This window comes from Notamacropus eugenii, chromosome 5 (genome assembly GCF_028372415.1).
Source record: "Notamacropus eugenii isolate mMacEug1 chromosome 5, mMacEug1.pri_v2, whole genome shotgun sequence".
NCBI classification, from domain to species: domain Eukaryota; kingdom Metazoa; phylum Chordata; class Mammalia; order Diprotodontia; family Macropodidae; genus Notamacropus; species Notamacropus eugenii.
In genome coordinates this window covers 28,435,772-28,462,130 of record NC_092876.1, presented here as the reverse complement: position 1 = coordinate 28,462,130, position 26,359 = coordinate 28,435,772, and the positions used below count along the sequence as shown (strand labels likewise).

Below are 26,359 nucleotides of genomic sequence, written 5' to 3'. Positions count from 1 at the left end.
TCATGGAGGTGGGATAGAGGAAGGGGTGTCCTGTGAACCCCGGTCCTAAACCACGTCCCAACCTGAGACCTGCAGCTGAAGCTGTGCGTGTGACTGGGCGGCCTGGAATCTGGACTTGGCCTGAGGGGAGTGCTTCAAGGTCCCCACCTTGCCTGGGGCTGGGGTAGCAGACAAAAGGGAGATGCAGGCAGGGAGTCTGGAACCAGGATGGGTCAAAGGCCATGGAAAGACCCCAAAAGACTGGCCTTCAAGACCCTCAGCTTTGTTATCTGTGATCTTGGAGAAGGCTCTTTCCCTCTCTGGCCCTCAGTTTCCACTGACGTTAAATGAGAGTTGAATGGGTGATCCCTAAGGGGACCCTTCTAACTCCATCTTTTTGTGCTTCTGAGACTCACTGTGTGGCAAATCCTTCTCCCCCACCTCAGTCTCCTCATCTGTAAAATAAGGGGGGTCAAAGTTGATGATCTCTAGACTCTGGCTCTAAATTTTAAGACTTGAGGATTGGACAAGTCCCCACCCCCAGCTCACCTCCTCTGACACATTCCAGTTATGTGAAACGAGGAGAGAGGACTGTCCACTCACAGACCTACAGAAGGACAGACCTAGAAGGATCCTTATTGCCTGCTAAGTCCAACTGCCTCACTTCATGTAAAGGGAAACTGAGGCAGAGAAAAGGCAAGGGAGACCAGGCCAAGTCAGATAAGTGCCAAGGCTGGAGCCAGGGGCCAGGTCTGCTCACCATGCCCAGTTGTCTGGATGGGGTAAGGTCTGGAATGAGAGGCAGCTTTGGGGGTGAAAGGACAGAAGAGGGAAGGCATTTGTGTACAATGAGGGGAGGTCTATTTTAAAGGGCGCCCCCCCCCCCCCGGTGAAACCTAGGGGGAAGGGTTCAGGGTTATGTATTCCATCAGTTCTCCCTCACCCTCTCCCTGTACCTTTAGATTATAACAATTTAAAAAAGAGAACATTTATCACAAAAGAGGAGATTTTTCTCATTGATAAGGTGGTTATGTGTACCCCAGAGTTAAAAAATAAAGCATGCTGTAGAAAAGGTCCTTAGCCCTCCCCCAACCCCCCACCCTGAAAACCCCATTTATAAAGTAAACCCCTAAAAATATGGGTGAGGTAACTGTGTAAATAAATGAGCACCAAGAGATCCTGAGAGGGGGGTGGGAGGAGGGAGAAAGGAGGTCCCTGCCCTCCAAGGTGGGGGGTCACTGAGCTGAGTCAGGGGTTAGGAGGACCCTACCCCCTTATGGAAGGTGTGGGACCAGTGGGAATGAGATGGGGCTCCCTCCATCCCAGCTGAGGTTTGGTTGGCTCTTCCTGGGCCACCCACATCCCCTGAAACACAGAAGGCTAGGGTGGGAGGGAACAGTGAGGTAGGGCCCAATGTGGGAAGGCATGGGGATGGGATGGAGACACATGTCCCTCTCCCTTGGCCCCAGATCCCTCTTTCCTGTGCGTAGGCTGCGGACTTGGAGTATGGCTGAGGTCCTGGGTGTGGGGAGGGAGGAAGGGGAAGAGGGCAGGGACTGGAAGGGGGGTGCCACTCAGGTGCCTGGGGTGAGCTCCTGAGATAAGGTCTCCTCCAGCTGGAAGTGACCCCGGGGCTGAGCGGCATCTTCATCCTCATAGAAAGAGAGAAGGGAGGAGGGGCCCAGGGCTGTGGAGGGGGTAGGAAGGGCAGTTAGTGAACCCTGGAACACTGGGTAGTCCCCCCATGCCTCAGCCTCTTCCCATTTCAATCGATTCTCCAGCATGGTCTTCCTAAAGTTCAGTCTGACTATATCACTCCACTCTGCTCCTCAATAAACTGCCATGGCTCTCTATTACCTCAATAATCAAATACAAAATTCCCTTTTAAAGCCCACTAAGTCACAGCCCCTTCCTATCTTCCCATCTTACAGTTGGTTCTTCAATGCCTTCTCCATCCAGCGCCACCGGCACTGTTCCTGGATCAGGACCCTGCACCTCTCAGCTGCTGGGGCTTTTCTTTCTTCCATCTACTCTACATTTATCTTGTACGAGCATGCATATATGTTGTGTGAACATGCTGCATGCAAGTATCTTGTATGTTGCATCCTCCATTAGAATGTAAGAGATGACATTGCCCAGGGTCACAGGGAAGTTTGGGACTGTTTGGAGGGTCTGGATGACTGCCCTGAGGGTGAACAGCATAGCTCCCACACTGTCTCCATCAGTCAGTCAACAAACATGTATGAAGCACTTACTATGTGTCAAGTTCAAGGGAAGCAAAAACAATCCCACCCTGGTGTAACCCACAGAATCCCAGCCCTGGAAGGAAGCTTACAGGTCATCCTTCCTGGGAGGCACATTGGTCTTAGAATAAGATCTGAGTTCAAATCTGGCCTCAGACACCTACTAGCTGTGTGACCCTGGGTAAGTCATTTGACCTCATCTGCCTCAGTTTCCTCATACATGATGGAGAGGGGCCAGATGGCTCCTTTCCAGTTCTGAATCCTGTGATCTCTCTCCTGCAATGACTAGCCTTCACTTAAAGGTCTCCCAGGACAGGGAATTCACTGAGCTATGGGATACCCTGATGATGAGGATATCATTCTTTACACTGAGCCAAAATCTGCCTTTCTGCAAATCCCCTCACTTACTAGTCCTAGCCAAGTCTGATCCTCCCTGAAGACAGATCATTCAGACTGGAAATTCCTTTTCCAGAATCCCTTGACCCACCTGGGCTCTCCTGGGCCCTTGCTGAAATATCCCCTCCTACTCAGAATTCCCTCACTCACCCATGGGCTCTTCAAGGTCCAGGAGCCTGGCATCAGCATCTGGTTGGGTGCTAGGGGTGGCCTCACCACTCAGGAGAAAACTCTGGTGGAGTAGGGAGGAGGCAGAAATTAGCAAGCGCTCCCCATGGCTCCCAGATCCACTGTTTTACCTTTCTACCTTTCATCCCCTCCATTCCCCATAGCCACCCTTCTCTGTTCCCTAGGAGCAGCTAGATGGGGCAGTACAATGCAGGAAGATTCAACTTCTGAATTCAAACCTGGCCTCAAACATCTACTAGCTGTGTGACCTGCAGCAAGTGACTTAAGCCTGTTTGCCTTAGTTTCCTCCTCTGTAAAAAGAGCTAGTGAAGGAAACACAAACTACTTTGCCAACAAGACTCCAAATGGGATCACAAAGAGTCAGACATGACTGAAACATGACTGAACAGCAACTCTGTTCCCAGAGCCCTGGCTATATGATGTTTTTACCTTTCTTTGTATCCCCAGTGCTTAGCACACAGTAGGTGCTTAATAAGTGCACATTATTCACTGACTGATGAGTTCTTATATAGAAAGTAGCCAACCCAGCTGTTCCTTGCATATGGCATGCCATCTCCCATCTCTGCACCTTTGCACGGGCTAGAATATATTCCCTGCTCATCGATAGAACATCTAGCTTCTTTCAGACCTGTGGGACCACCTCTGAGGAGGAGGCAGCCTTGAACTCCCAGTTGCCACTCCCACAACAAGTAACTCAGAATATCTTGAGTGCTGGACTGCTCTAGGCACAGGTGTCTTCTCCCAGTGGAATGGAAGCTTTTAGCAAGTCAAGACTGTTTTCAGCTTTTGTAGCCTTACTACGTGCCTGGCACATAGTAAGAGCTTAATAAATGCTTCTTGAGTGGAACATTAAAAACACACAGAAGGAAAACAAAGACATTCATAGGGGACACACAAACTGGGCAGTCTTGTTACTATCTTTGACATCTGATAGGCAGTTTCATCATCTCCATCATTGTCATAGTTCGCCTTTATAGAGAGCTTTAAGGCTGGCAAAGCGCTTTACAAATATTACCTCCTTTGGTCCTCAGCAATGGGAGACCTTGGCCCCTTTAGGCCTAGGTCTACTCAGGTACTCACTTGGGGTGAGGTAACATCCATTCAGTGAATAGGTCTGTTTAAGAAGTAGTCAGGGGATGGTCCCTTTAATGAGCCAAAGAAAAATAACTAAATCAAGCTGGGAGGGAAACAGCAACTGTAACTATTGATAATCACTTTTAAGCCAGGAGGGTCCAGAAAATAGCCCTTAAATGGAGCTTGGGCAGGAGCCTAGTGTTGTCCAATCTATGGGCTTCAGAATGCAGTAGGTTAAAGGTGAAGGGAAGGGAAGGGGAGGGGAGGGGAGTGGAAGGGAGGAGAGGAGAGGAGAGGAAAGGATAATAGAGGAGAGGAGAGGAAAGGAAAGAAGGGAAGGGAAGGAATTTCAGATGAGGAAACTGAGGTGAACAGAGGTTAAGTGACTGCCCAGGGTCACACAGCTAGTAAATGTTTGAGACTAGATTTGAACCTGTCAGGCCTTCCTGACTTCAGGCCCAGGGTGCTACCCACTGTGCCGCTGGCATGCTGGGGCTTCTGTCCCAGTTTCCCAGGGTCACACCTGGATTTCACACCTGTGTCAGATTGAGGCAGGAGCACACAAACTGTTCATACGATCATAATCCTAGTAAACATTTTCAAAGAGACTTCAGGTTTGAGAAGCACTTTACATGTAGGACCTCATCTCATAATGACCTTGGGAGCGAGGTGAAATTATTGTGCCTATTTCATAGATGGGAAAACTGAAACTATGTGACTTAACCATGGTTGTACAGGTAGCACACATCAGAGGTGGGATTTGAACCTAAGGTTCTCTGGATTCTGTCTAGTAATCTTCACCCCACTGCCTCCATTGAAGAAATGTGAGGCTATCCATGGCACAGGGAAGGAGTTGAGGCAAGTCAATTCAGCTCTTAGTGCCATGAATCAACAGCTGTGGAATTTTCTCCCTCTGGGTCCCACTCCCCTTCTGGCTCAAATGAGAAGGTCAGCTTGAAAATCCTTTGATTCTTTCCCTCCAGTCCTCCTCCCACTATGGATGCCCCTATTCCCCAACATACCAGGCTGAGGGGTGGCAGCACAAAGTGTTCCGGTGCTGGGCTGGGGGATCGTTTTGGGGGTTTTGCTCCCAGGGCCTCAGGCCCGCTGTCTTCCTCCAAGCTCTGGGGCAGGGTCCTGCAGGAAAGGGAGGGAGAGAGTTCAGGACCCAGGAGACATGGGCACAGCATCAGACACCAGCACTGGGGACTTGTAATCCGTCCCTCATTTTTGCAAGGAGTTTTTTTTGGGGGAGTATTTATTTAGTATTTAATTTTTCTCCAGTTATATGTAAAAACAATTTTTAACACTTGTTTTTAAAACTTTGAGTTCCAGATTCTCTCCCTTCCTCGCTCCTTACCCTGCCTTATTGAGAAGGCAAGCAATTCATCATGGAATCTTCCCTGCCAGGTAAATATTTTTGGCAAGGTGTCTTGGCTGAGCATCTCAGATGCACCCAGCCCCAGATCTGTGCTAGGCACCAAGAGGGGAGAGGAAAGAAGTCTTGGCAATAAGAACTTCTCCACTCAGGAGATCAGCTGTTGCTCATGACCTGCTGCATGTAATTAGACTTGCTCCTTGAGGGCAGAGACTTTTGACTCTTTGTACCCTCATCTTAGCACAGTGCCTGGCATATGGTGGGCACTTAATATTTATTGACTGATTAATTAAGCCTTTCTCCCACATGGTCACTGTCCTTTGCTCTCAAAGAAGACCAAAATGATATTGCTATGCTGAAGTCAAGATACAGCTGTGGATGATGCAACCAGTACGAGCTTGGAATGCTCTGCCGCAGATTGGGCACAGACAGTCCATGGAGTGGAGAAGTTTCATTTGAGCCACTTCAATTTTGCTTTGCTCATAGAGCACAGTGCCATCTTTGATGAGGGCATGCCATGCTGGACAGTCCTGTGCCAGTGTCTCCCACACCTTGGTCACTGTCATTTGAAAGGACAGGGTATTCATTCAGGCACATGTAAGTTCCTTGAGGGGAGGCCCTCCTTCCCTTTTATCTTTCTTCTCCTATCACTTAACATTGCTTGGCACACAGTAGGTATGTACGAAATGCTCACAGATGGGTGGTTGAACATTGTCATAGAGTACCTAAAGGGTCTTGTCTTTGGCCAAGTGATGGTCAACATTTTCATCCCTCTTTTGAATAAAGGTAAAGAATAATATTTATCTGCAGATGTCATACAACTCTGGGATGCAGAGCTAAAGCACTGGAAAACTGAGTCTGGATTCTGAAAAGATCTCAACAGAATGGGCCTAATCTTAGAAGATCAAATGGAGTGGAGATACACACAAACATCTACATTTTGGTTTAAAAAAAATCAACTTCACACACCCAGGATGTGCTAGTGTGGAGGGAGCAGTGCCCTAAGGTTCTGCCCCTAGAAAGCCAGACTATATTTGCCTGACGGCAAAGAAAGTCATCTGGACAGTCAGGCTTTCTCTAAGGGGTTCCCAAGCCCCTCAGGACTCAAGAGTCTAATGACTTCAAAACAGAAATAAATGAGAATTTAAGAAAAAAGAACTGAGATTGTCCTTGAGATATAACTGCTTAGGACACTAAGCTTCTGCTGCTTGGCATGGCTTCCTGGTCACCTGAGTACTAAGAGTGAGAAGGCTTTTGAGCTCACCCCTGGACCACCATGGACAGCACCGAGTCTGAGGAAAAGAGCTAGGGTGAATCTTAAGATGTCCTTGATGAATCCCCTCCCGGCGGCGCACTCCAGCTAAGCAAACCTCCTGTTAACTGTCAGCTCTCCTCCAAGTATCATTCATTCAGTATCATATGGAATCAGAGCAGAAGCAGGTCCAACAAAGGACAAGCTGATCACATAGGGAGCAGTGAATTGATCATTGGAGACAATGTTGAAATGACTGGAAAGAACAGAATGTTTGGGCAAGGATATTAACCTGAGTGGCCCTGCACAAGCCTCCAAATCTTTCCAAGCCTAATTTTCCTAATCTGTAAAATGGGCTTAATATTTGTACAACCAGTTTAAGGAAGTACTTCTTAAAAAAATAAATCGTTTTAGCTGTATGAGTTATCATCGTCATTATAACATTATTTCCCCATTCAGATATCTTCTGGGGCTCCCTACTGCCTTTGGGACAAAGTACAGACTCCTCAGGCTACCTAGAATTCAAACCTGACCACATTCTGGGTTCCAGTTACCTCTCAACCCTTGGAACTCAACTACTTCACTTGATAAACTGTAGATCTCAAACTAGCGTACATCTCATGATCTTGTCCTGTTCTCTATCATCTCCATGCTCTTATCCAGCACTGTATCCCCTACTCCCATGCCTCTTCCCTTCCACCGGTTGACAACCTTCTCCTTCCTTCACAGTCCAGGCTCAAGACCTGCCCTGATCACCCACTCCTCAAAGGCCCCTCCCTCTTCCTCCTCAGATTTTCCTACATCATCTATTCTTTATCCTCTATGCATATTTTATCTCATATCACACTCATTAATCTTTATGTCATCATGGTCTAGCTCCCCATAGATTGTCCTTGAGGGCAGAAAAAAATGGCCATAGTTTTCCATTTCTGTACCTCAGGATTAAGAACAGGGTCTTGCCTTTTGGGATGAGGACTGGACCTCAGATCTCCCTTTACCAATGCAGAATAGTCTTAAGACAGGTGCCTGAGAAGTCAAATGACTTGCCCAGGGTCCTACAGCCTGTGACAGGGCAGAATTTGAACCCAGGTCTTCCTGAGTGCAACACCAGCTCTCTATCCACCATGCCCATAGAAGGCTCTTGATAATAAGAATACCTAACATTTATAATATATAAATTATATAATTTATAATTATATTATGTATAATATAATGTATATATATTATAATGTTATTACAAATGTTAGTGCCAGGCACTGTGGTAAGTGCTTTATAAATATTATCTCACTTGATCCTCACAGTAGCCCTGGGAAGTAGGTAGTATTATGATCCTCATTTTACAGATGAAGCAACTGAGGAAAACAGAGGTTAAGTGACTTGCTTAGGGTCACACAGGTAGTAATGTCTAAGGTTCTATTTGAACTCGGGTAGGTTTTTCTGACTCCTGGCCCAGAGCTCTGTGTGACTGCCTCTGTCCTAGGTGCTTCTGTAAGCTGTGCAGCTTCCAGGAATAAGGAGGGTGTCCTCTAGCTTAGTTTTACCATAGTTAGAGGAGCGGAAAGTAAGGAAACAAGTATTTATTAAGCACCTACTATGTGCCAAGCACTGTGCTAAGTGCTTTACAGATGTTATCTAATTTTTTCCTGCATTCACAGCTTTTGAAACATGCTGGTGATCCTCTAGACATGGGTCCATGAACTTGTGTCCATTATCATAATCATTATCATCATTAACACCACCATCACCACCACCATCATTGCCATCACCACCATCATCGTTATCACCACCATCATCACCATCATCATCACCACCACCACCACCACCATCATCACCATCATCATAATCGTCATCACCACCACCATCACCATCACCATCATCATCACCACCACCATCATCACCACCATCATCATCATCACCACCATCATCATCATCACCACCATTGTCATCACCACCATCATCACCATCATCATCATCACCACCATCATTGTCATCACCATCATCATCACCACCACCACCACCACCATCACCACTATCACCATCATCATCACCACCACCATCATTGCCATCACCACCATCATCGTCATCACCACCACCACCATCGTCATCGTCATCACCACCATCATCGTCATCATCATCATCACCACCACCACCACCATCACCACCATCATCGTCATCACCACCACCACCATCGTCATCGTCATCACCACCATCATCGTCATCATCATCATCACCACCACCACCACCATCACCACCATCATCATCATCACCACCACCATCGTCATCACCACCATCATCGTCATCACCACCATCATCATCATCACCACCACCATCGTCATCACCACCATCATAGTCATCACCACCATCATCGTCATCACCATCATCATCATCATCATTATCATCATCACCATCATCACCACCATCACCACCATCATCATCATCACCACCACCATCGTCATCGTCATCACCACCATCATCGTCATCATCATCATCACCACCACCATCATCGCCATCACCACCATCATCATCGTCATCATCACTGTTATTCTGATGACTGTATTTCAATATAATCGGCTTCCTTTGCAATCCTCTGGATTTGATTTTATGCTTTTAACAATGTAACTCTGAATAGGGGTCCCTGGGCTTCACGAGATTGTCAAAGGGATCTAGGACCTGAAAAAAGGTGAAGAAGTGGGCCTCTTCAGCCTCAAGAAAAGCCTAAGATTTAGATGGGGACATTCACATACTGAATTGGGAGTTCTCCTTGGCTCCAGAACCAAGAGCATGGAGGGAAGTTGGGGAATAACAGAGTTAGGGTTGGCACCAGGAAGGACATCAGAGTAAGGCCAAAGGCCTCCCCACTCCAAGAATTTCAGGCGGCGATGATTGGATAACCAGTGGCTTGGTGGGTCAGTGATGCACAGGCATAGGCTAGTCTGGAGGGAGGCCTTGAGCTTCCTTCCTGTTCCAAGCTCCAATGTAGAAGTCTTCCCTAGACCCGCTTCATTCCAATGCCCTCCCTATCCTATCTGTAGCTTGCTTTGTATTGTTTGTTTGCATGTTGTCTCCTCCATTAGATTGTAAGCTCTTCCAGGGCAAGGGATTGTCTCTTGTCTCTTCTTGAATCCCCAGTGCTTAATGTGTGTATCGTCCTTTATTGCCAAGGAAGATCATGCCATCAGAGAAATGATGACCTGACTTGCACTTGACTTTGTTTTGAGTGAGGGAGGGCTGTGCAGGTCACCAGCCTCAATTCTCCTCCAGGGCCATTTTGAATCCAGTGACCAGATATTCATCAGGATGACCAGAAATGACCCAGGATGAGGCAATTGGGGTTAAGTGACCTGCCCAAGGTCATACAGCTAGTGAGTGTCAAGTGTCTGAGGTGAGATTTGAAAGTCCTCCTGACTCCTACACTGCTGTTCTATCCACTGCACCACCTAGCTGCCCCACAGTGCTTAATAAATGTTGACTGATTGATTGCTGAACTAAACAGAGCAAAGACTTGTAGGCTTCCTATTTGCAGAGATTTCCAGATCACAAGATTTAACATCAGAAGGGAGACCCTGGATGGCATTAGGTTTTACCCATGATTCTCTGTGACTCATTTTATGGATGAGGAAACTGAAGCCCAGAGGGGGAAGAGACTTATCCAAGCTCACATAATGTCAGAAGGCAAGATGTGGCAAATGCCCAGTAAGGGCTACAGATGAGGGGTGGGGCACCACAGAAAAGAGGGTTGGGGGAGCTCAAAGTCATGTAGTAGGAAGAGCTGGGTTACAAGCCTGGCTTTGACCCTTACAAGCCATGTGATCATGCCCCTTGATTTCTCAGGGCCTCAGTTTCCTCATCTGTAAAATAGGGATACTTATATTTATTCTTATTTGTCTTTCATTCTCCAAGAATGACATGACATCAGGAAGGTGATATCATGACTTGCTTGTGAATTGGATTTGTGAGGGGGCTGGGCAAAGTCACCAGTCTCACTCTCTCCTCCAGAGCCATCTGGCTCCAGTGGCGAGATAAAGATGAGGACAACTGGAGATGGCCCCGGATGCAGTGGGTGACTTTGTCCCTTTTAAGCTAAGGTCTTTCCCAGGTCTCAGTCTGACTAAGGCAACACCCATTCAGTGATTAAAGCTAAGTAAGAAACAAGGTTAAAAATGGCCTCTTTTACCTAGTCAGGAAAAAAACCAATCTGGGAGGGGAAGACCACCGGAGTTTCTGGCCAAAACAGAAAGAACTGCTATTTACACTTAGAGACCAAACAATGACCATTAAATGGGGCTTGGGCTGGGACCTATTGTTGGCCAATGAGAACCAGAGTGATTTGGGTTGAAGGCATGGTCTTTAAAAAAAGAAATCTAGCCTGTGTACCCCAGGATTTCTTGTGAAGTTTTAGGGAGCAAAATTTATATTTCTTAGGGCAGAGTACCAGCAAATAAGGGTATGATTCCCTATGTAGACAGAAGGAGATGAGGGAAGGAAGGAAGGAAGGAAGGAAGGAAGGAAGGAAGGAAGGAAGGAAGGAAGGAAGGAAGGAAGGAAGGAAGGAAGGAGACGGGAAGGGAAGGAAAAGGAAGGGAAGGAAAAGGAAGGGAAGGAAAAGGAAGGGAGGGAGAGAGGGAGGGAGAAAGGGAGGGAGGAAGGAACTGCATTGCTCAACTATAACTGGCCAGTTTGATTTGATTTGATTTCTGCCCTCAGGGAGCTTAGAATCTATTAAGAAGGGAAAACACAAACACAAACCACTATAATGCACATTATTAGGAGGACAAGATTTAGAACTGTAAAGGATGTTCAACCCTCTCATTTTACAGATGGGGAAACTGAAGTGGACAGGGACATTAGAAGTTACCTAGACCAATCCATTCATTTTACAGATGAGGAAACTGAGGCAAACATATTTAAGTAACTTGCCCAGGATCCCTCTCCTAGTAAAGGTCTGAGGTCAAATTTGAGCTCAGGTCCTCCTGACTGCAGGCCTGGTTCTTTATCCACTGTGTCACCCAGCACACAGCTGGAATTTAAATTGGAGTGCTCTAATTCCAAATCTAGGGCCCCAATCTCCTCCATCTCCATCCCTCTGTACTCCATCTTCCCTCACCTCTTCCGAGCTCCAGCCTGGGAGCTTGTGTCTGTGGGGTCCCCCTCTGCAGGGTGGGTCTTCTGGCTTAGTCGTGGGTCACTTCCCCACCGAAACAGAGGGAGAGACTCTGGAGGTCGAGGTGACAGGCCATGGAAGCTACGGGCACGGGGGCGAGGGGTTGCCCCCGAACGCCTTCGAGGGATCCTATAGGGCTGCTCACTGGTGTTGAGCTGGAAGTCATCATCCATGGAGATGTAAGGGGCCAGCATCTCTAATTCTAGTGCCTCAATGTCCTGGGCAGAAGAGAAGGAGAAGACAATGTAAGTGACCCTTGTCCTTGTAGCTTCTTGGCCCTGGAGTTGAGACAAGACCCCAGGAGGCCAACCACATCTGGTCCTGGGCTTGGGGAGATCCACAGTCCTTTCTTTCCTATGGCACTGTCTCTCTCATGAGTCATCCCAGAAAGACTGGAGGACCCCACATCTAGAGCTGGCAAGGGTCTCAAAGATGATCTAATGAATTCCCCAAATTTTACAGATGAGGAAATTGAGGCCAAGAGGTCAAAACTTGCCCAAGGTCACGTAGGTCAGAGAATCCTAGGAGTATAGATTTCAATCTGGAAGAGACCTCAGAGGCTTTCCAAGGTCTAAGTCTCCCAATACACAGATGGAGAAACCGAGGATGATGCCAGTCCTTAGTAACAAAGTTTGGTTTTGAACTCAAGTCCTGACTCCCATTTCTGCATCCATCATGGAAATGTTGGGCTTTGGGGCAGGAGCCATAGGACCAAACCCCAGACCTGCTGCTGACTAAGCTCTTGTGAGACCCTGAAAAGCTCCCTTCAGTTCTCTGGAGGGCAGAAAAAAGGGTGATGCTGAAGCCAAAGCATCCTCCCATCTCCCAGAGCTGTTTGTGAGGCCTGGACAAATCCATGTCCTCCCAACAATTCTTGAAGGCTAGGTCCTGCAGGCATCATCACCTCCATTTTACAGGGGAGGAAACTGGGAAAGCTGAAGTGTCTTGTCTGGGGTCATCCAGGACTACTGCAGGGCAGGGCTGGGATTCCAGCCCAGGTCTCTCTGGATCTCTGCTTGATCCAGCTACTTCTCAAGAGCTCAGGAGGAAGTAGAAAATGTCTCTGAGTGAACAAAATTGCTATCACAAAGCCCAAGCATTTCTCCTCAAAGAAGCGACCCTCATCACACTGCCTCCTGCCTTGTACACAGTGCTAACAAGACTGGAGGGTGTAGGACAGGAATGCCTAGGAGACTGGGAACAGTAAACTGAAGAGAGAAGGAAAACTGCTAGAGGCAGGCACCCAGAAAACAGCAAGACATATCAACCAGGGAGGAGAGAAAGTACAAAAAACCCAAGAAAGCACGTAACCCCCAGCCCCTCCCCCAACCCCCAAGGGCAGGGTGTCCCTGAGGGCCTCAGAATTGCAGGACAGGGTGATAACAGAAACACCATGGAGCATATAGTATGACCTATAAAGTCAAGGACCCCTGGGGTGCAAATCCAGGACCTCCAAGTTGGAAGGGGCCTCCAAGGCTGATAAAGAACCTGATAAAGAAACTTTATAAAGATACTAATAAAGAACCCTTACTACCACAACCCTGATAAGAGCTCAATTATCTTCTGCATGGAGGCCTCCAGAGACAGGGAACTCACTACCTCTCCAGGCAGCCGATTCCATTCTCATTGTCTTGTGACAGAAAGTCCAAACTGGCCTCTTTTCCACTGTCCCATTGCTCCTGGTTCTCCACTCTGGGGCCAGGCAGAAGGAGGCTAATCTCCCTCTCCAAAGGATGGCTCTTCAGATGCCCTGAGCTTTCCATTGTCCAGGCTGATGGTCCCTAGTCCCAGCATCCTAGGAAGCCCGCAGAGGGGCGTGGCCCCCCCACAGTGAAATCTTGCCTCTTCCCCTTCCTCCCTCTGTGGTCTGGGATCAGTCAATTTGCCCTTACTGGGCCTCAGTCTCTCTACCTATAAAATGGATGAGATAACCACTGGGTTTTTCCAGATATGGTCTGAGGGAGAAGGAGGAGGAGGAAGGGGGCTGACATCTCACTAGGCCTTTGGATAAAGCCCATAAAAAAAAGGTTTGGATAAAACCTGGCAAGCTCTGCTACTCCCCAGACTATATCCCAGGGCACTGCATGTCTTCATCTCATCCAATGTTCTGGCACCCGCCCCCCCCCCCCCCCATAGATGCCCACCTCCTGCTCCTCCTATCACCACCATACCCCTTACCAGGTCAGACTTTGCTCCCTCCTGGGAGGAGTTTTGTCCAGGAGGGAGACCTGGGCACTCCCCTGGCCTCTACAGGTCCAATGTTTGGCTCCCCCTCCCCCAGAAGGGGCAGGGAAGGTGGGGGAGGAGTCACTACTCAGGCTTATGGTCAACAAGGTACCCTTCCTCAGGTACCATCGTAACCATGGATTGGCTGTGTGACTTTGAGAAAGTCTCTTGACCTCCCTGGGCCTCAGGTATTTTTTCCGTTAAATGAGGATGAGTTGGACTAGATGACTTCTGAGGTCATGCTCTACATCCCATGATTCTACTTCATGACATGGGTGTTCGAGGTGGGGCATGTCAGGAGACCCTGAATTCAAATCCTGCCTCAGATATGTAGTAGTTGTGGGACCATGAGCAAGTCACTTTATCTCTTCAGTCCTCAGTTTCTTCATCTGTAAAATAAAGGTGTAAGGCTTGATGGCCTCCAAGGTCCCTTCCAATTCTAAATCTAGGATGCTGGTAAGGCATTCAACAGATGTCATCTCTATATTGCTACTGTCCCCATTTTGCAGATGAGAAAACTGAGGATGAGAGAGATGAAGAGATTTGTCCATTCAGAGAAAGGAAAGCGGCAGGAGAGGGACAGAGGAGCGTTGTGCCTGACCTGTTCCACGTCCAGAGTTTCCACAGCTTCCAGGGTCTTGCCAAATCCAAACATTTTGTGTACATTTTCCATTTCCAGGAGGAGGTCGTTTGGGAGATCAGCCTATGGGCAAGATGGAAATGAGGCAACAGGTGAGTCCAGAGCTCTATAAAATGAGGGCATGGAGCAGGAGGTCATCTCCAAGGTCAGGCCTATCTCAGCCTCCCAGACGAGACAGGGAGCCCAAAGTCCAGCCAAGAATACAGAACGGAAAACAATCACCAAATAAATGGTGGGAGAGGTGCCAAGCCTCCAAAGGCACAGAGACAGCTCTGCCCAAGAGGTCAGCAAAGCCCCACTGCAGAGGGCCAAAGGGGAGCACCCACAACTGGGTCATTGGATAATGGAAGCTTTGGACATTTTTTTTATGCTTGGTAAATATCATCAACAAATAAGAATATTTCCACGTACAAAGAAGAAAACAGCAAAAAGATTGTGTGTGAAACTGGGAGTCTCAAGGTCAAAGGCTCTGGGGGCAGGGGACTGGATGTCTAAGGTCAGCCAGCTCCAAAACTAAAAGAGAAAGCCTTGGGCCCTTGCCAGGCAAGTCCAGTATCAAGGAGCACTGATTCTAGATCTGGGACCATGGAATCCCCTTGGTACGCAGGGAATCAGGAACTTAAGGGATGGGAGCAGTCAAAGGTCAGAGAAGCCAAAGGTTAGAGAATAAGTCCAGATCCTGCTACGGGTTAGCCATGAGTGAGTGGAAGAGTGTGTCAAACCAATGAGGATATAGGGGATGAGAGAAGAAGATTCTAGGAACAAACCATTTAGAACTGGGAGAGACCTCAGAACACAGAATGTCAGAGCTGGGAGAGACCTTAGAACACAGAATGTCAGAGCTGGGAGAGACCTTATCACAGAGAATGTCAAGGCTGGGAAGGCCCTTAGCACAGAGAACGTCTGAGCTGGGAGGGACCTTGGAACATGGAATGTCAGAACTAAGTCAGAACAGATTTAGAACAGAGAATGTCTGAGCTGGGAGGGACCTTGGAACATGGAATGTCAGAACTAAGTCAGAACAGATTTAGAACAGAGAACGTCTGAGCTGGGAGGGACCTTGGAACATGGAATGTCAGAACTAAGTCAGAACAGATTTAGAACAGAGAATGTCTGAGCTGGGAGGGACCTTGGAATATGGAATATCAGAGCCAAGTGCTAAGCACCTTTCAAATATCTCAACTGATATCACACTGCTTTCCAAATATAACCCAACATCTGCTAGAACAGGACACCCAGAAAAGCAGCTTGGGAAGATGTGGTGACTTGGCCCAGAAGGCCTGCCTACCGGTGGAGGGCTTCGAGGACGCTCTTTGGCTGGCGGTCCGCTGGGGGTGGCGGCAGTGATGGTGGCAGGGGCAGCGGCAGCAGGGGCAGAGGTGGCCCCATCCAGAATGGGGGCCAGGAGGTGGCGAAGGTCTGGGCTGCAGAATCGGCGAGGGTCAGCAGCCAGAGTGGCCTCACTCAGAGCAGGGGGCTTCAGGAAAGCAAGGATTCTGGGGCCGGAGGTATCTGTGAGACATCAACTGGGATGGTTACATGTGGTGGACAGGGGCATACGAGGCGCCAACCCCCCCAATGCCAACTTTTGTCAATATATATTTTCTGAGCAAGCACTTACTGTGTAGGGATATTAGGTTTTTTTGAGGGCGGGGGACAGGAAGTTGACCTTCATATTACGGGGAAAAGGGAGGATATTGAAATGCTGGTCTGTTGTTTGAGAATCAAGGGAGTAAGCTGCCTAATCCCTTGGCTAGGAGAGACTAGAGTGTGGGTGGAGTTTCATCCTGGGAGGCTGTCAGATCTTGGGGGAAGGGAGATGAAGGAATTGGGGAGAGAGCACTGGGGACTATGAGAGCCTGGAAGCTTTCCTGGAGGAGAGGTAAGGTGAGTCTAATTAGCATACAGTGAGTGTCACAGTACATTCCAGGCAGGGAAGGGGTGGAGGCTGCACAGGCTATGCCTAGAAATTTAGGGATGAGGTAGAGAAGGAGCCAGATACTCAGTTGAGTGGGATCATGGGAGCCAAGGAAATGGGCAAAGATCAGAGGCTCACAGCCAGGAAAGGGTGGGAAGGGATGATGCTAGCACATGGAGGGGAGATGATATGAACAAGGTGAGGCACCCCATGAACCTTCCCTCCTCCCCTCTTTCCACCTCCCAGGCTCCCTTGCCTTCCACCCCCATACCAAAGCCGTCTCCGGGACCCTGGGGACTCTTCTCCGAGGGAGGCCCCCGTTCAGCAGGGCGGGGGGGCCGGCGGGTTGGCTGTTCCGTCTGCTCCAGGGATAGCACCACCCCAGTCTCCTCTACCCGGCTGGGGGGGCAGGATGGGCAAAGGGGCAGGGTGTCAGGGAAGGGAGAACAGAACTGGGCATAACTTTTGTCCCCTGGAGGGCCACCCCAACCAGTCTATTCTAAAAATTGCCCCAGGGGTGATATCCCAGCTCCAAGGTCCCCATATGCATCAATTGGCAGAGACAAGCTTCATACAGAACCACTAAATTCCAGAGCTGGAGGAAATCATTAAGTCTATCTACTTAACAGATGGAGAAACTGAGGCTCAGAAAGGGAAGGAAGTTTCCCAAGAGACAGTAAGTCAGGGGAGAAGCCAGGTTTGAACCCAGGTCACCTGACTCCCAGCATAGGGATCCTTTCATTAGAAAGATCTCAGCCTTTGTCAGCCCTCCTCCCCCCTCCCCAAGAGGGTCACAGTCCCTTCCTTGCCTGGAACTGACCTTAGCACAAAGTGCACACAGACAATGCTCTCAGGCTGTGGACCTCGGCCACCTGAGATCACTGTGGCCTGGGTCTGGGTCCATAGGTATCCTCCATTGCGGGCCAGAAAACGATATTGCCCTGTCACAGCCTGGCCCTTGCTGAGCACTGTGGGGGCAGAAGGCAGAGAAGGATGGTCAAGTAGAGGTGGGAAGGGCAGCCAGAGAGGAAGATGCTCCCAGACTGGGGCTGGGAGCTGGAAACCAGGGCTAAGACACCGCCATGGGAAGAGATCAGGGTGAGGGGAGGGTGTCTCTGGGGCAGACTCACAGGTGTGGATGCTCTTGCTCACAGCATCAAAGTCCAAGGCATGGATGTACTCGTAGGCTGAGCAGCCAATCAGGTCATCCGGGCTGTATCCTGCCACTTCTGAAATCCTGGAGGTGGAGGAACATGGGCCCCGTTAATTCTGGCCTGCTCTTGGCCAGAATCTTGAGAATGGGGGACAGGTCCACGGGGAAGGAGGGAAGAGGATGGAAGTATGGGGAGGGTGGAGAGGACAGGATCTGGTGGGGGGGACTTGGAAAGAAAGGGTTCAAGTAAAGGTGGAGGGAGAAGCAGGGAGATCAAGGGAGAAGGAATGAGTGGGGATGCGGGCAGATGAGGGCTATTAAGAGAAAGATAAGGAAGAGGAGAATCAGGTGGCTCAGGCTGGAGCCAAGTCGTACCTCTCATCACAGTAGGTGAATTTCATGTCTAAGCTGTGCCGGCTGAGGAAGGCTCCTCGTCCCAGGGGCGGCTCTAGGCTGCTGGGGTGTGGAATGGCCTCACAGATCAGGACCAGGCAACGAAGGGGTGGCTCAGGACCACCTGGCCCACTACCCACAGAGGGCTCTGAAGGTGGGCTGTAGGCCCGCATGTGTCCTGTACAGTGTAGAACCTGGTGCAGGGAAGGGGTAGAGATCAGCTGCCAATTGACTGGGTCCTCTCTGCTGCTGCCATGCTCTTTCCCCAGCCCCACCCAATGCTAGGGGGCTTGCCCTGCCCTGCTCTAGGGTGGGCCCCCTGGTTTTCCCAATTTTCCCCATAATTGGGCAACTGACTCAAAGGACCACAGATCTGGGGAATGAAAGGAGCTTAGAGGCCATTAGTTCAATGCTCCTCCTTTTACAGATCAGCAAACTGAGGCCTAAAGAAAGGAAGTCATGAAGCATCCCCAGAGACGACACCACTTGAGCTTCTCTAAAACTTTCTCCTAGGGTGCTCAGATCTCCCTTCCTCCCTCCCCTCCTTCCCCTAGCCCCTCACTTACCTGGGGACTCCTACCCTTTAGAAACTTCATTGTCCTAGTTTGTAAGTCCCCTGAAATATGTACCACTGTCCCCAATGCCCAAGAGTCTTCAAACCTGGGTGCCTGGATGCCCTACTCCCAAATCTCCAGACATCTTTCCAAGTCTCGGGAATCCCACTTGCTCAAAGAACCCTCTTTGTTCAGGGCTCCCTGTTTCCCAGCCTCCCCTGGGCTTCCTAGGTCCATCAAGACCCCTTTCCTTGCCCCTGGAGTCTCCCACCTTCCAGGTGGCAGCTTTGAGGTTGAGGGTCCTCCCACGGCTGGTGAGGGTGCTCTTCATCCGGAGGGAGAAACTCCGCTCCGTGGGTGCTTCTGGCTTCTTTTTCGATAGGCCTGAGGTGGGACAGAAGAAGGCATTAGCTCTGGGGTCTCTCCCACAGGGGCTGGTCCCCAATTCTGCACCATGCAGTTTTAGGCCAACAGCTTCCTGAGGGTAGGGCCTGATCCCTCTCCTTAAAGAGAGGCTCCTCCCCTCAGAACTGGAAGGGACCTTCAAAGTCATCTAGCTCACTGAGGAAAAGGCCCAGGCCCAGTGAGGCTAGGATATGGTCCAGGTCACACAACTAAGTTTCAGAGGGAGGATTTAAATCTAGAGCCTCTGACTCCAGGACCAGTTCACTTTCCACTTTACCAAGCTCTCAAGGCTTTATTCACTGCCCTGCCCTCCTACTCCCATGGTCCAGGGAGGGCAGAGAGGACCCTTTGAGATGGGCCTCCCCAAGAGCAAGTCTGGAGGTCCCCCTTGGGATGGTAGTTCCCTGGAGGCAACGGGGACTCTATGCAGCGGGACAGAGGGCAAACATGGCAAAGGCTCACCCTGCCGGGGGGTCAGGACATCTTGAAGTTCCTCCTGGTCACAAGGATGGACAAAATCGAAGACGCTGTGTCCAATAAGTTCTAGCTACAAAGGGAGGAAGGTGTTTGGGGAGGGGAGCCCAATGGCTTTCCCCAATCTCAGAACCCCTCCCTCCTGGGTTTAGTGATGAGCCAAAAAGCTGACCCTGGAGACCGGCTCCCCCCAATTCCCAGCCTAACTCCTGACTTTGATCTTTCGACTTCCTGTCCCCTGACTTCCTTATCTACAGTATGGCTCTGGATCTCATCCCTCCTGGGTTCAGTGCCTGCCCAGGGTCATCATCCCCAACCCCCTGTCTCAGATAGATGAATATAGAGACAAGGGCAGAGGGACAAACTCAGAGTTGAAATGAACCTTCAAGGATATCTCATTCAGCCTATTCCTGAACCTCAATTCCTTTATAACATCCAGCCTCTGCTGGAATTCTTCCAATGATGGGGAACTCACTACTTATCAGAGGCCAAAAAGGGAAATGTTGGAAAAGAATTTAAAAAACAAACACGCCCACCCTATAACATCGACTTGCTGCATGACTTTGTGTAAGTCCCTTGCCCTTTCTGGGCTCCACATTAAAATGGAAGGGTCCAGATTCAGTGATCTCTAGGGACCCTCACAGCTCTGGGCTTCTCGTATATCGTCCACATGCCCATCCCAAGGGGAGCAGCTCTCACTTGGCTCAGTCCCAGGTGTTTGCTGACATTCTCAGACAGGTAGGCCATGTCCCCTTCGGCCGTCAGCACCATGACAAAGCCGTCCAGGGCCTTCAGGTAGCATGCATCCAGTGGCTCCCCGGACCCTGAGCCAGCTGCTGAAACCTCACTCCAGTCTCCTGGAAGGAGAGGCACCAATTAGCCCCCAGGAGCCCAGGCTCAATCTGGGAGAACTTAGAGCTTATAGCTCTGCCCAGAAGGCTCCAAGGAGATTGGTCTCTCTGGGCAAGGTGTCGAGGGACACACAGTTATCAAGGGGGTATGGTGGTCTCTTGGGTGTGTGTGAGGGGGAAGGGGAGCTATTCAGAAGCAAGAGGGCTAAAGGGAAAAGGGGGAGAGGCTTTCCCAGGGGCTGCCCCCAGGCCAGGGTCTCTCGGGGAAAAGAATGTCTAAGGGAGCCTCCCCAGTTCAGGACCCTTCCTGCCGAGGCTCTCACCTGCTGCACACAGGCGGTGCATCCGAAGGTAGCTGATGGTGAGACGCATGATGGATGCCTTGTCCAGATGGGCGCTGACTCCCCGAGCAAAGGGCAGAGTGTGGGCCAGCTGGTACAGCACCTCGGTCTCCTGGCTCCGGCGGCTCCGGGCTGCATCCCGGGACTTCTCCTTCCGAAGTTCTGTGTTGGACCTGCCCAGAAGTGGGGAAGGAGATGGAATGGCATGCAGCTTCTGCCCATCCTGACCCCTGAAGCTTTCTCGCCCCTCAGACCCCAAGGTCTTTTCCAGTCCCAGGATCTGGATATAGAGGAAGATCTGAGAAGGGGAGCAAGAAAAGAGGGGAGATGGCAGCATCCCTCCGGACACTTTCCTGGAGGGCTGAGAGTCAGGAGACCAAGGGTCCATGTTTGGTTCTGTCATCTTAGGTTCTTTCCAGCTCTGACATTCCCTGTGCTAAGAACCCCCCATCCCAGCTCTGATATTCCCTGTTCTAAGCACCCCCCGCCCCCAGTTCAGACATTCTCTGTTCTAAGGGCCCTCCTAACTCTGACATTTTATACTCTTTGTTCTAAGGACCTTCCTAAATCTATTGTTTGCTCTCTCCACACCCCACCACCCCTTGACCACTACCTGTCCCCATTCCAGTGCATGCCACTTGGATTCCCGGCTCCTCTCCCTGTCTATGCTTGTCCACTCTGCTCCCTGACTCCCTTCCCCCAACCCCTACCTGGCCCCTTTCACACCCTAACTTATCTGCTGTTTACTAGACCAGGAGAGGTCCCAAGGCTGGCACTGAGCCAGGAGTCCCTGGGGAGGTACTGAGGCCCCAGAAGAAAGGGTTAAAGGTCTCAGGTCTTGGGGAGGAGGGGCAAGGGAAGAGGACATCTCTCCTGCAGGACCCAGGAGAGGCCCAGTTCCCTTTTAGCAGTCAGGAGTGAAAGAGCAATCAAGACCAGCCCCCTGTCCCAGGGGAGGTGGGAAATGGTCAGGCTTAGCAGACAGAGGGCTGGAAGCCTTGGGTTCAAATTCAACCTCAGACACTTACTACCTGTGTGAGCCTGGGCAAGTTACTTAATGTCCCTAGAACTCAGTTTCTTTATCTGCAGATAGGGACAACAGGAGTACCTTTCTCACCAGATTCTTGTGAGGACCGAGTAAGAAAATGTCTGCAAAGCGCCTAGGAAATCCTAACATTTTATGTAAGAGTCTGCTTTCGTCATCATCCTCACCATCACCATTCGCACCCAACCCTCTGTAATCAGTGTGGCCAAAGAAGCTGGGAAAGGGTTTAGAATGAGTTTTTACATTATTAGATTTCTACCTGGAAAAGGCCTTGACTCTTATCTAATTCAGCCCCCTGAGTTTACAAGATGGAGAAACTGAGACCCAGAGGATAGTAATAAATTGTCCATGGTTACAGAAATAATACAGGAGCAACAGTGGGGTGAGGGGGCCAAGCCTGGCCCTCAGAACCGGAAAATCAAGTGCTCTGCAGGCTGAGGGGAGCCTGGGGTCCCACCCTGTAGGTACACCTCTGAATCCTGCCCCTGGAGTCAGGGTACTACTTTCCTCCTTGGTCCAAGGGGGCGGGGACACTCTGCCTCAGAGCTGGCATCAGGGCAGGCCCCAGGGGAAAAAAAATTCCTCTTTCCCACTCATCTGGGATCACTATAGAAAGGGGGTGGGGTGGGGGCCTCCCCTAGCCTGAAGAGGGTGGGGCAGGGAACTCCAGCTGGCTCACCCTCCCCTCTGTGGTGGGCGGCCAGGGGGCCCCCAGTCCAGGGAGGACATTCTGTTCTGTTCGGACGTTTGTTTTCCTGCCCAGAGGGTGGGGGTGGGGGTGGGAGGGACAACCAGAGCCAGGGGGGCCCCAGACAAGCAGGAACAGGGGAGTGGAGGAAGGGAAGAGAGGAAGAGGGGAGGAGGGAGGACCTGGGACAGCAACTTGAGACTGGAGGCCCTGCCCTCTCTGGCAGCTGTGGGCCCAGCAGGGAGGAGGGGCACCCCACAACCAGAATTAGAATGACTGGGAGGTATGGCCCAATAAAGGGCTGGATTGGGAGTCAGGATCTGAGCTGGAACCCTGGCTTAGGCACCTACTTACTACCTGAGTGATCTAGAGGAAGACACTGTACTTCCCCACACCTTAATTTCCTTATCTGTAAAATGGGAGTGGGGGAAGACTAGACTGGAGACCAGAGGTAGGGGGGAAGGCCTATGTCAAGGCTCTAATCTTGGCCTCAGTTTCCCCTCCTGGAGCATGATGGGGTGGGGACGGAGGAGCTCATCCTGGTAGCAGGAGGGTAAATTGAAGACCCCTGGGACTCCTAGAAAGGGTCCCCCAGGGAACTGTGTGAATTTGGACGTCATTTACCGCCTTGAAATCTTAGCTTCCTCTCTAAAGAGAAAGATGAGAAGACCTAGTCTGGAGAAACAATGTATCTAAAGAGAAGGGTGGTTGTGGAGAAAGAAAATACACTGCAACCTTAGTGTGGGGAAGGAAGTTGGCCATATTGGTCTCCGGGCTGAGATGTCTCCCAGCTCGGACATTCCGGGTTCTCAGGGGCCTCCCAGCTCGGCCACGTCAGGTTCTAGGTTTGTAGGGGCCTCCCAGCTTGGCCACGTCAGGTTCTAGGTTTGTAGGGGCCTCCCCGCACTGATATGACATAATCAGGATTCGCAGGGGCCTCCCAGCTTGGCCATGGCATGTTCTAAGTTCTCAGGAGCCTCCTAGCCCTGACATACTGCATTCTAAGTTCCAAGAGGTCTCCCAGCACTGATATCCACTGATATGCTAGGCTCTTAGGGCCCTCCCAGAGAGTATCAGCACCAGATTTTAGGTGCTACTGAGCTCATCACACTCACACACAGGGCTCTGCAGGTACCCCGCCCCCATCCTACCCCAGAAGCTCTATCATCACAGAGGCTTGAGAGATTTTGTATCCCCCCAAGGGTTTGGGTGTCCCCAGGCCTATCCAGAGTCAGTGGCTCGATGTTAGTAGTTTTTTGGCTAGAGTATGCCTTCATGTACACCCACGTTGGCCTCTGTGTATGCATCCATGACTTGGAGTGGGTGTCTGGGTCCATCTGGCCAGGGAACCTACCCATTGTACTGTCAGTTCTCCCAGACACTCCCCTTTCTACCCCACCCTGGCTTCCCCTCTTCCCTAGGCTGGCCAGTCTCCCTGCCTGGCTCCCAGCCTGGCCCTTCTCCGCCTCTTTGGCCCTGTGCCCAGCTGGGACGTGCAGCTGGGGGGACCATCTCCCTCCCCATGTTCCAGCTGAGAACAGGAGGCGGGGTCAGGGAGGCCCCTGGCAGAGGCCAGGGAAAGGGGGGAAGGGCAAGGAGGGGGTTGCCTCTCACTTATCCCCAAACAAGGAAAGACAAACTCCCCCGTATGGAAACACAAGTCTTGGGGCAAAAGACCAGTGAAAAAGTAGAGGGGGCTTCCTCCCGGTTCTAAGCCCTGGTTGCTCCCTGGCCTGTGGCCCTGAAGACCAAGGAGAGGTTGAAAGGTGGGTGGGGTGGGCTTTAAGCTGACTTCCTGGGGCCCAGGGGTTTAGGGGGTCCTATACTAGATCCTAGTCCAGACAGTCGGGAACCACTAATGGGTTTACAGAGAACACCCAAAGGAGGGGGTAGGTATCCTAGATACCCCTACAGTCTTCTCGGACATGGGCATAGCACCTCATCCCCATGGAAAGGGTTAAGGGGATCGGCAGGCACATTCTTTCCCCAGCATCTCAGGAAGAAGATGGGTACACCAGGGGATCTCCATCTCCTGGGTGGCAGCTCCTCCCAGCAACCAGTGACAGGCCTACCCCCTGGGCACTGTGCCCACCAGGGAGCCCTTCACTACCTCCCCCTTCCCCACCCAAAGGAGGCACCTATCATTCAGAAGAGGGAGAGAGAATAGAAAAAAAAAAAGAGACCACCTCCCCAGGGTCCACTCACCATTGCTTGGATCCCCACCACTCGGGGCAGCCTCCAGGACCATCCCTGGTCTCCTTCCCCCCAGATTGGTGCCTGTGCCCCCAATCCCCATCTGTCCAGGGAGCCAAGGCTGGGGGCAAACAAAGCCAGAAGAGAACGAGCCGTTCCTGGCCCTGAGTGCGAGTTGTGAGTGGGTGGTGGCAGCCAAAGGGTAGGGGAAAGGGGGGGGTGGATGACAGGACAGGAAGGGGCCGGGCTCTGGGGTGGGTTGGGGAGAAGAGACACCCCAGCTCAGCCAAGAGGCAGTGTGGGTGGGGCTGCACCCAGCCAGGCCTGGGCGCCTGGGGGAGGGGCCAAACCTGCCTCCCCCTTCCAGGGGGTGTTCCCTGCCAGGGTGAGAGCCAAGGCTCAGGATGGGGGGGGGGGGGAGTGTGGACAGTAGGGGCGGGGATGTCTACAACAGGCCAGAAAACGCAGCGGGAAGAGGTGGAGCCTGGAGAGCCCCAGAACCGGGACCCCTGGGGAAGCTGCTGTTGGCACCAGGTACCCCACTATCTGGCTTAGGGCACATCCATGCTGCTGCACCTGCTATGTGATAGAATTAGCTTTGGGCACCCCTCCTCCCAACTCCCATTGCCCCTAAAGGAGAGGCTGACCTGAAGAGAGGAAGAAGGCTCTGCCATCTACCCTCAAACCCAGGGTTTCAGAATTTCTGATGCCTCAGACCCCCCTGACTATGGCTGGAGGACCAGGAGTGGGCCACATCCCTGGCACTAACAGGGTACTTTAACTGCCCTCCTCAGGATCCCAGGGAACTGCCCCACAAACCTAGTGAGTCTTAAAGCCTGCCCTGCCTTTCTCTGGGAAAGCTGGTCATAGGCTTGAGGGTAGAAAGGTGAGGAGCTTGGCTCTAGGAAAGGATAGTCTGGTCTTCTTGGCTGTAATGGGGAAGATTCCAATCGTCAACTATGATTCGGTTCCTCATGGGTTTCCCTGACATCTGTTTAAAGGGACGTAGCCCCAATTACAAATATCAGCCCCCTCCCTATACCTAGGACATTTTGTTCTAGGTGGAATTTCCAGGTAATGGGAAGGGGGCAGCCTCATCCTTCCAGGTTCCAAGTAGGGGGAAGTCCTGATTCTTTCCCCTGGAGGTCCCAGCTCTGCAATTCCAAGGGGAGCGGGATCTCAGCTCCACCCACAGCAATTCCAAACCTGGGACGTTCTAATCTGAGGGAAAGAGGCCATGACTTCACCCCTTTGACTCTAAAGGGGAGTGAATCCCTTGTCCTGGGGGTTCCCAAAAGGCTGGGAAAGGTTTGATAGGGGGTCCCCATCTCCAATCGGCCCAGAAGGGGGCGCCCCTTGACGAGGGGCTTCAGCAGTTAGGGTAGATCCTGCGCACCCTGGGCGCTCCAGGGCACCCCCTCCCCCCAGGACTTGCCCTCTTCCGATACCTGGATCTCTGCAGCCCCCGATCCATGGCTGCCGCCTCCACCGCCGCCGCCGCCTCCACAGCCTCCGCCGCCTCCACCGCCTCTGCCACTGCAGAAGCTGCGGCCCCGGGCCCCGCCCCCTCCCCTCCTGTCCCCTCCCCTCCTGCGGTCCCAGGCGCCCCCTCCCCAGCCCCGCCCCTAGTGTGCCCCCAGCTGAACCATTGGCCGCCCCCCGGATCTGGCTTCACTCTGCCTCGAGGATTGGCTACATGGAGAGTCATTCAAGAGTGGAGGGGGGGGGGGGGAAGAGTAAAAACAGAGGGGGAGGGGGCGCCCCTCTGTTCCATCCCCATCCCCCATTCCAGTACAGACACACCCC

The 26,359-nt window shown here is 51.2% G+C and overlaps 1 protein-coding gene across 2 annotated transcripts; it reads right to left on the bottom strand.

Moving 5' to 3' along the window:
* Positions 1–967: 967 nt before the first annotated feature.
* HIF3A (hypoxia inducible factor 3 subunit alpha) lies at positions 968–26,072 on the bottom strand. 2 transcript variants are annotated; one of them, XM_072608064.1, is made up of 15 exons: positions 26,002–26,072; positions 20,610–20,800; positions 20,135–20,292; positions 19,424–19,508; positions 18,828–18,940; positions 17,985–18,196; positions 17,587–17,693; positions 17,277–17,424; positions 16,728–16,855; positions 15,827–16,050; positions 14,500–14,601; positions 11,616–11,890; positions 4,904–5,018; positions 2,769–2,850; positions 968–1,666 (listed from the first exon to the last, which is right to left on the bottom strand). In XM_072608064.1, exons 1-15 carry the CDS (start codon positions 26,025–26,027, stop codon positions 1,554–1,556), a joined length of 2,079 nt encoding a protein of 692 aa, XP_072464165.1. In that variant the 5' UTR covers positions 26,028–26,072; the 3' UTR covers positions 968–1,553. The 2 variants fall into 2 exon arrangements, with proteins under 2 accessions (XP_072464165.1, XP_072464166.1); XM_072608065.1 differs by lacking the exons at positions 968–1,666; positions 2,769–2,850 and adding an exon at positions 3,809–3,950.
* Positions 26,073–26,359: the final 287 nt, after the last annotated feature.

Bases quoted from the DNA above. Each gene is read 5' to 3' on its own strand.
- HIF3A (XM_072608064.1), bottom strand. From the start codon at position 26,027: ATGGATCGGGGGCTGCAGAGATCCAG. The intron at 18,197-18,827 runs GTGGGAGACTCC...TCCCTGCACCAG, and splicing joins TCAAAGCTGCCACCTGGAAG to GTTCTACACTGTACAGGACA. The intron at 11,891-14,499 runs GTCAGGCACAAC...TCTTCTGCCCAG, and splicing joins AAACTCTGGACGTGGAACAG to GACATTGAGGCACTAGAATT.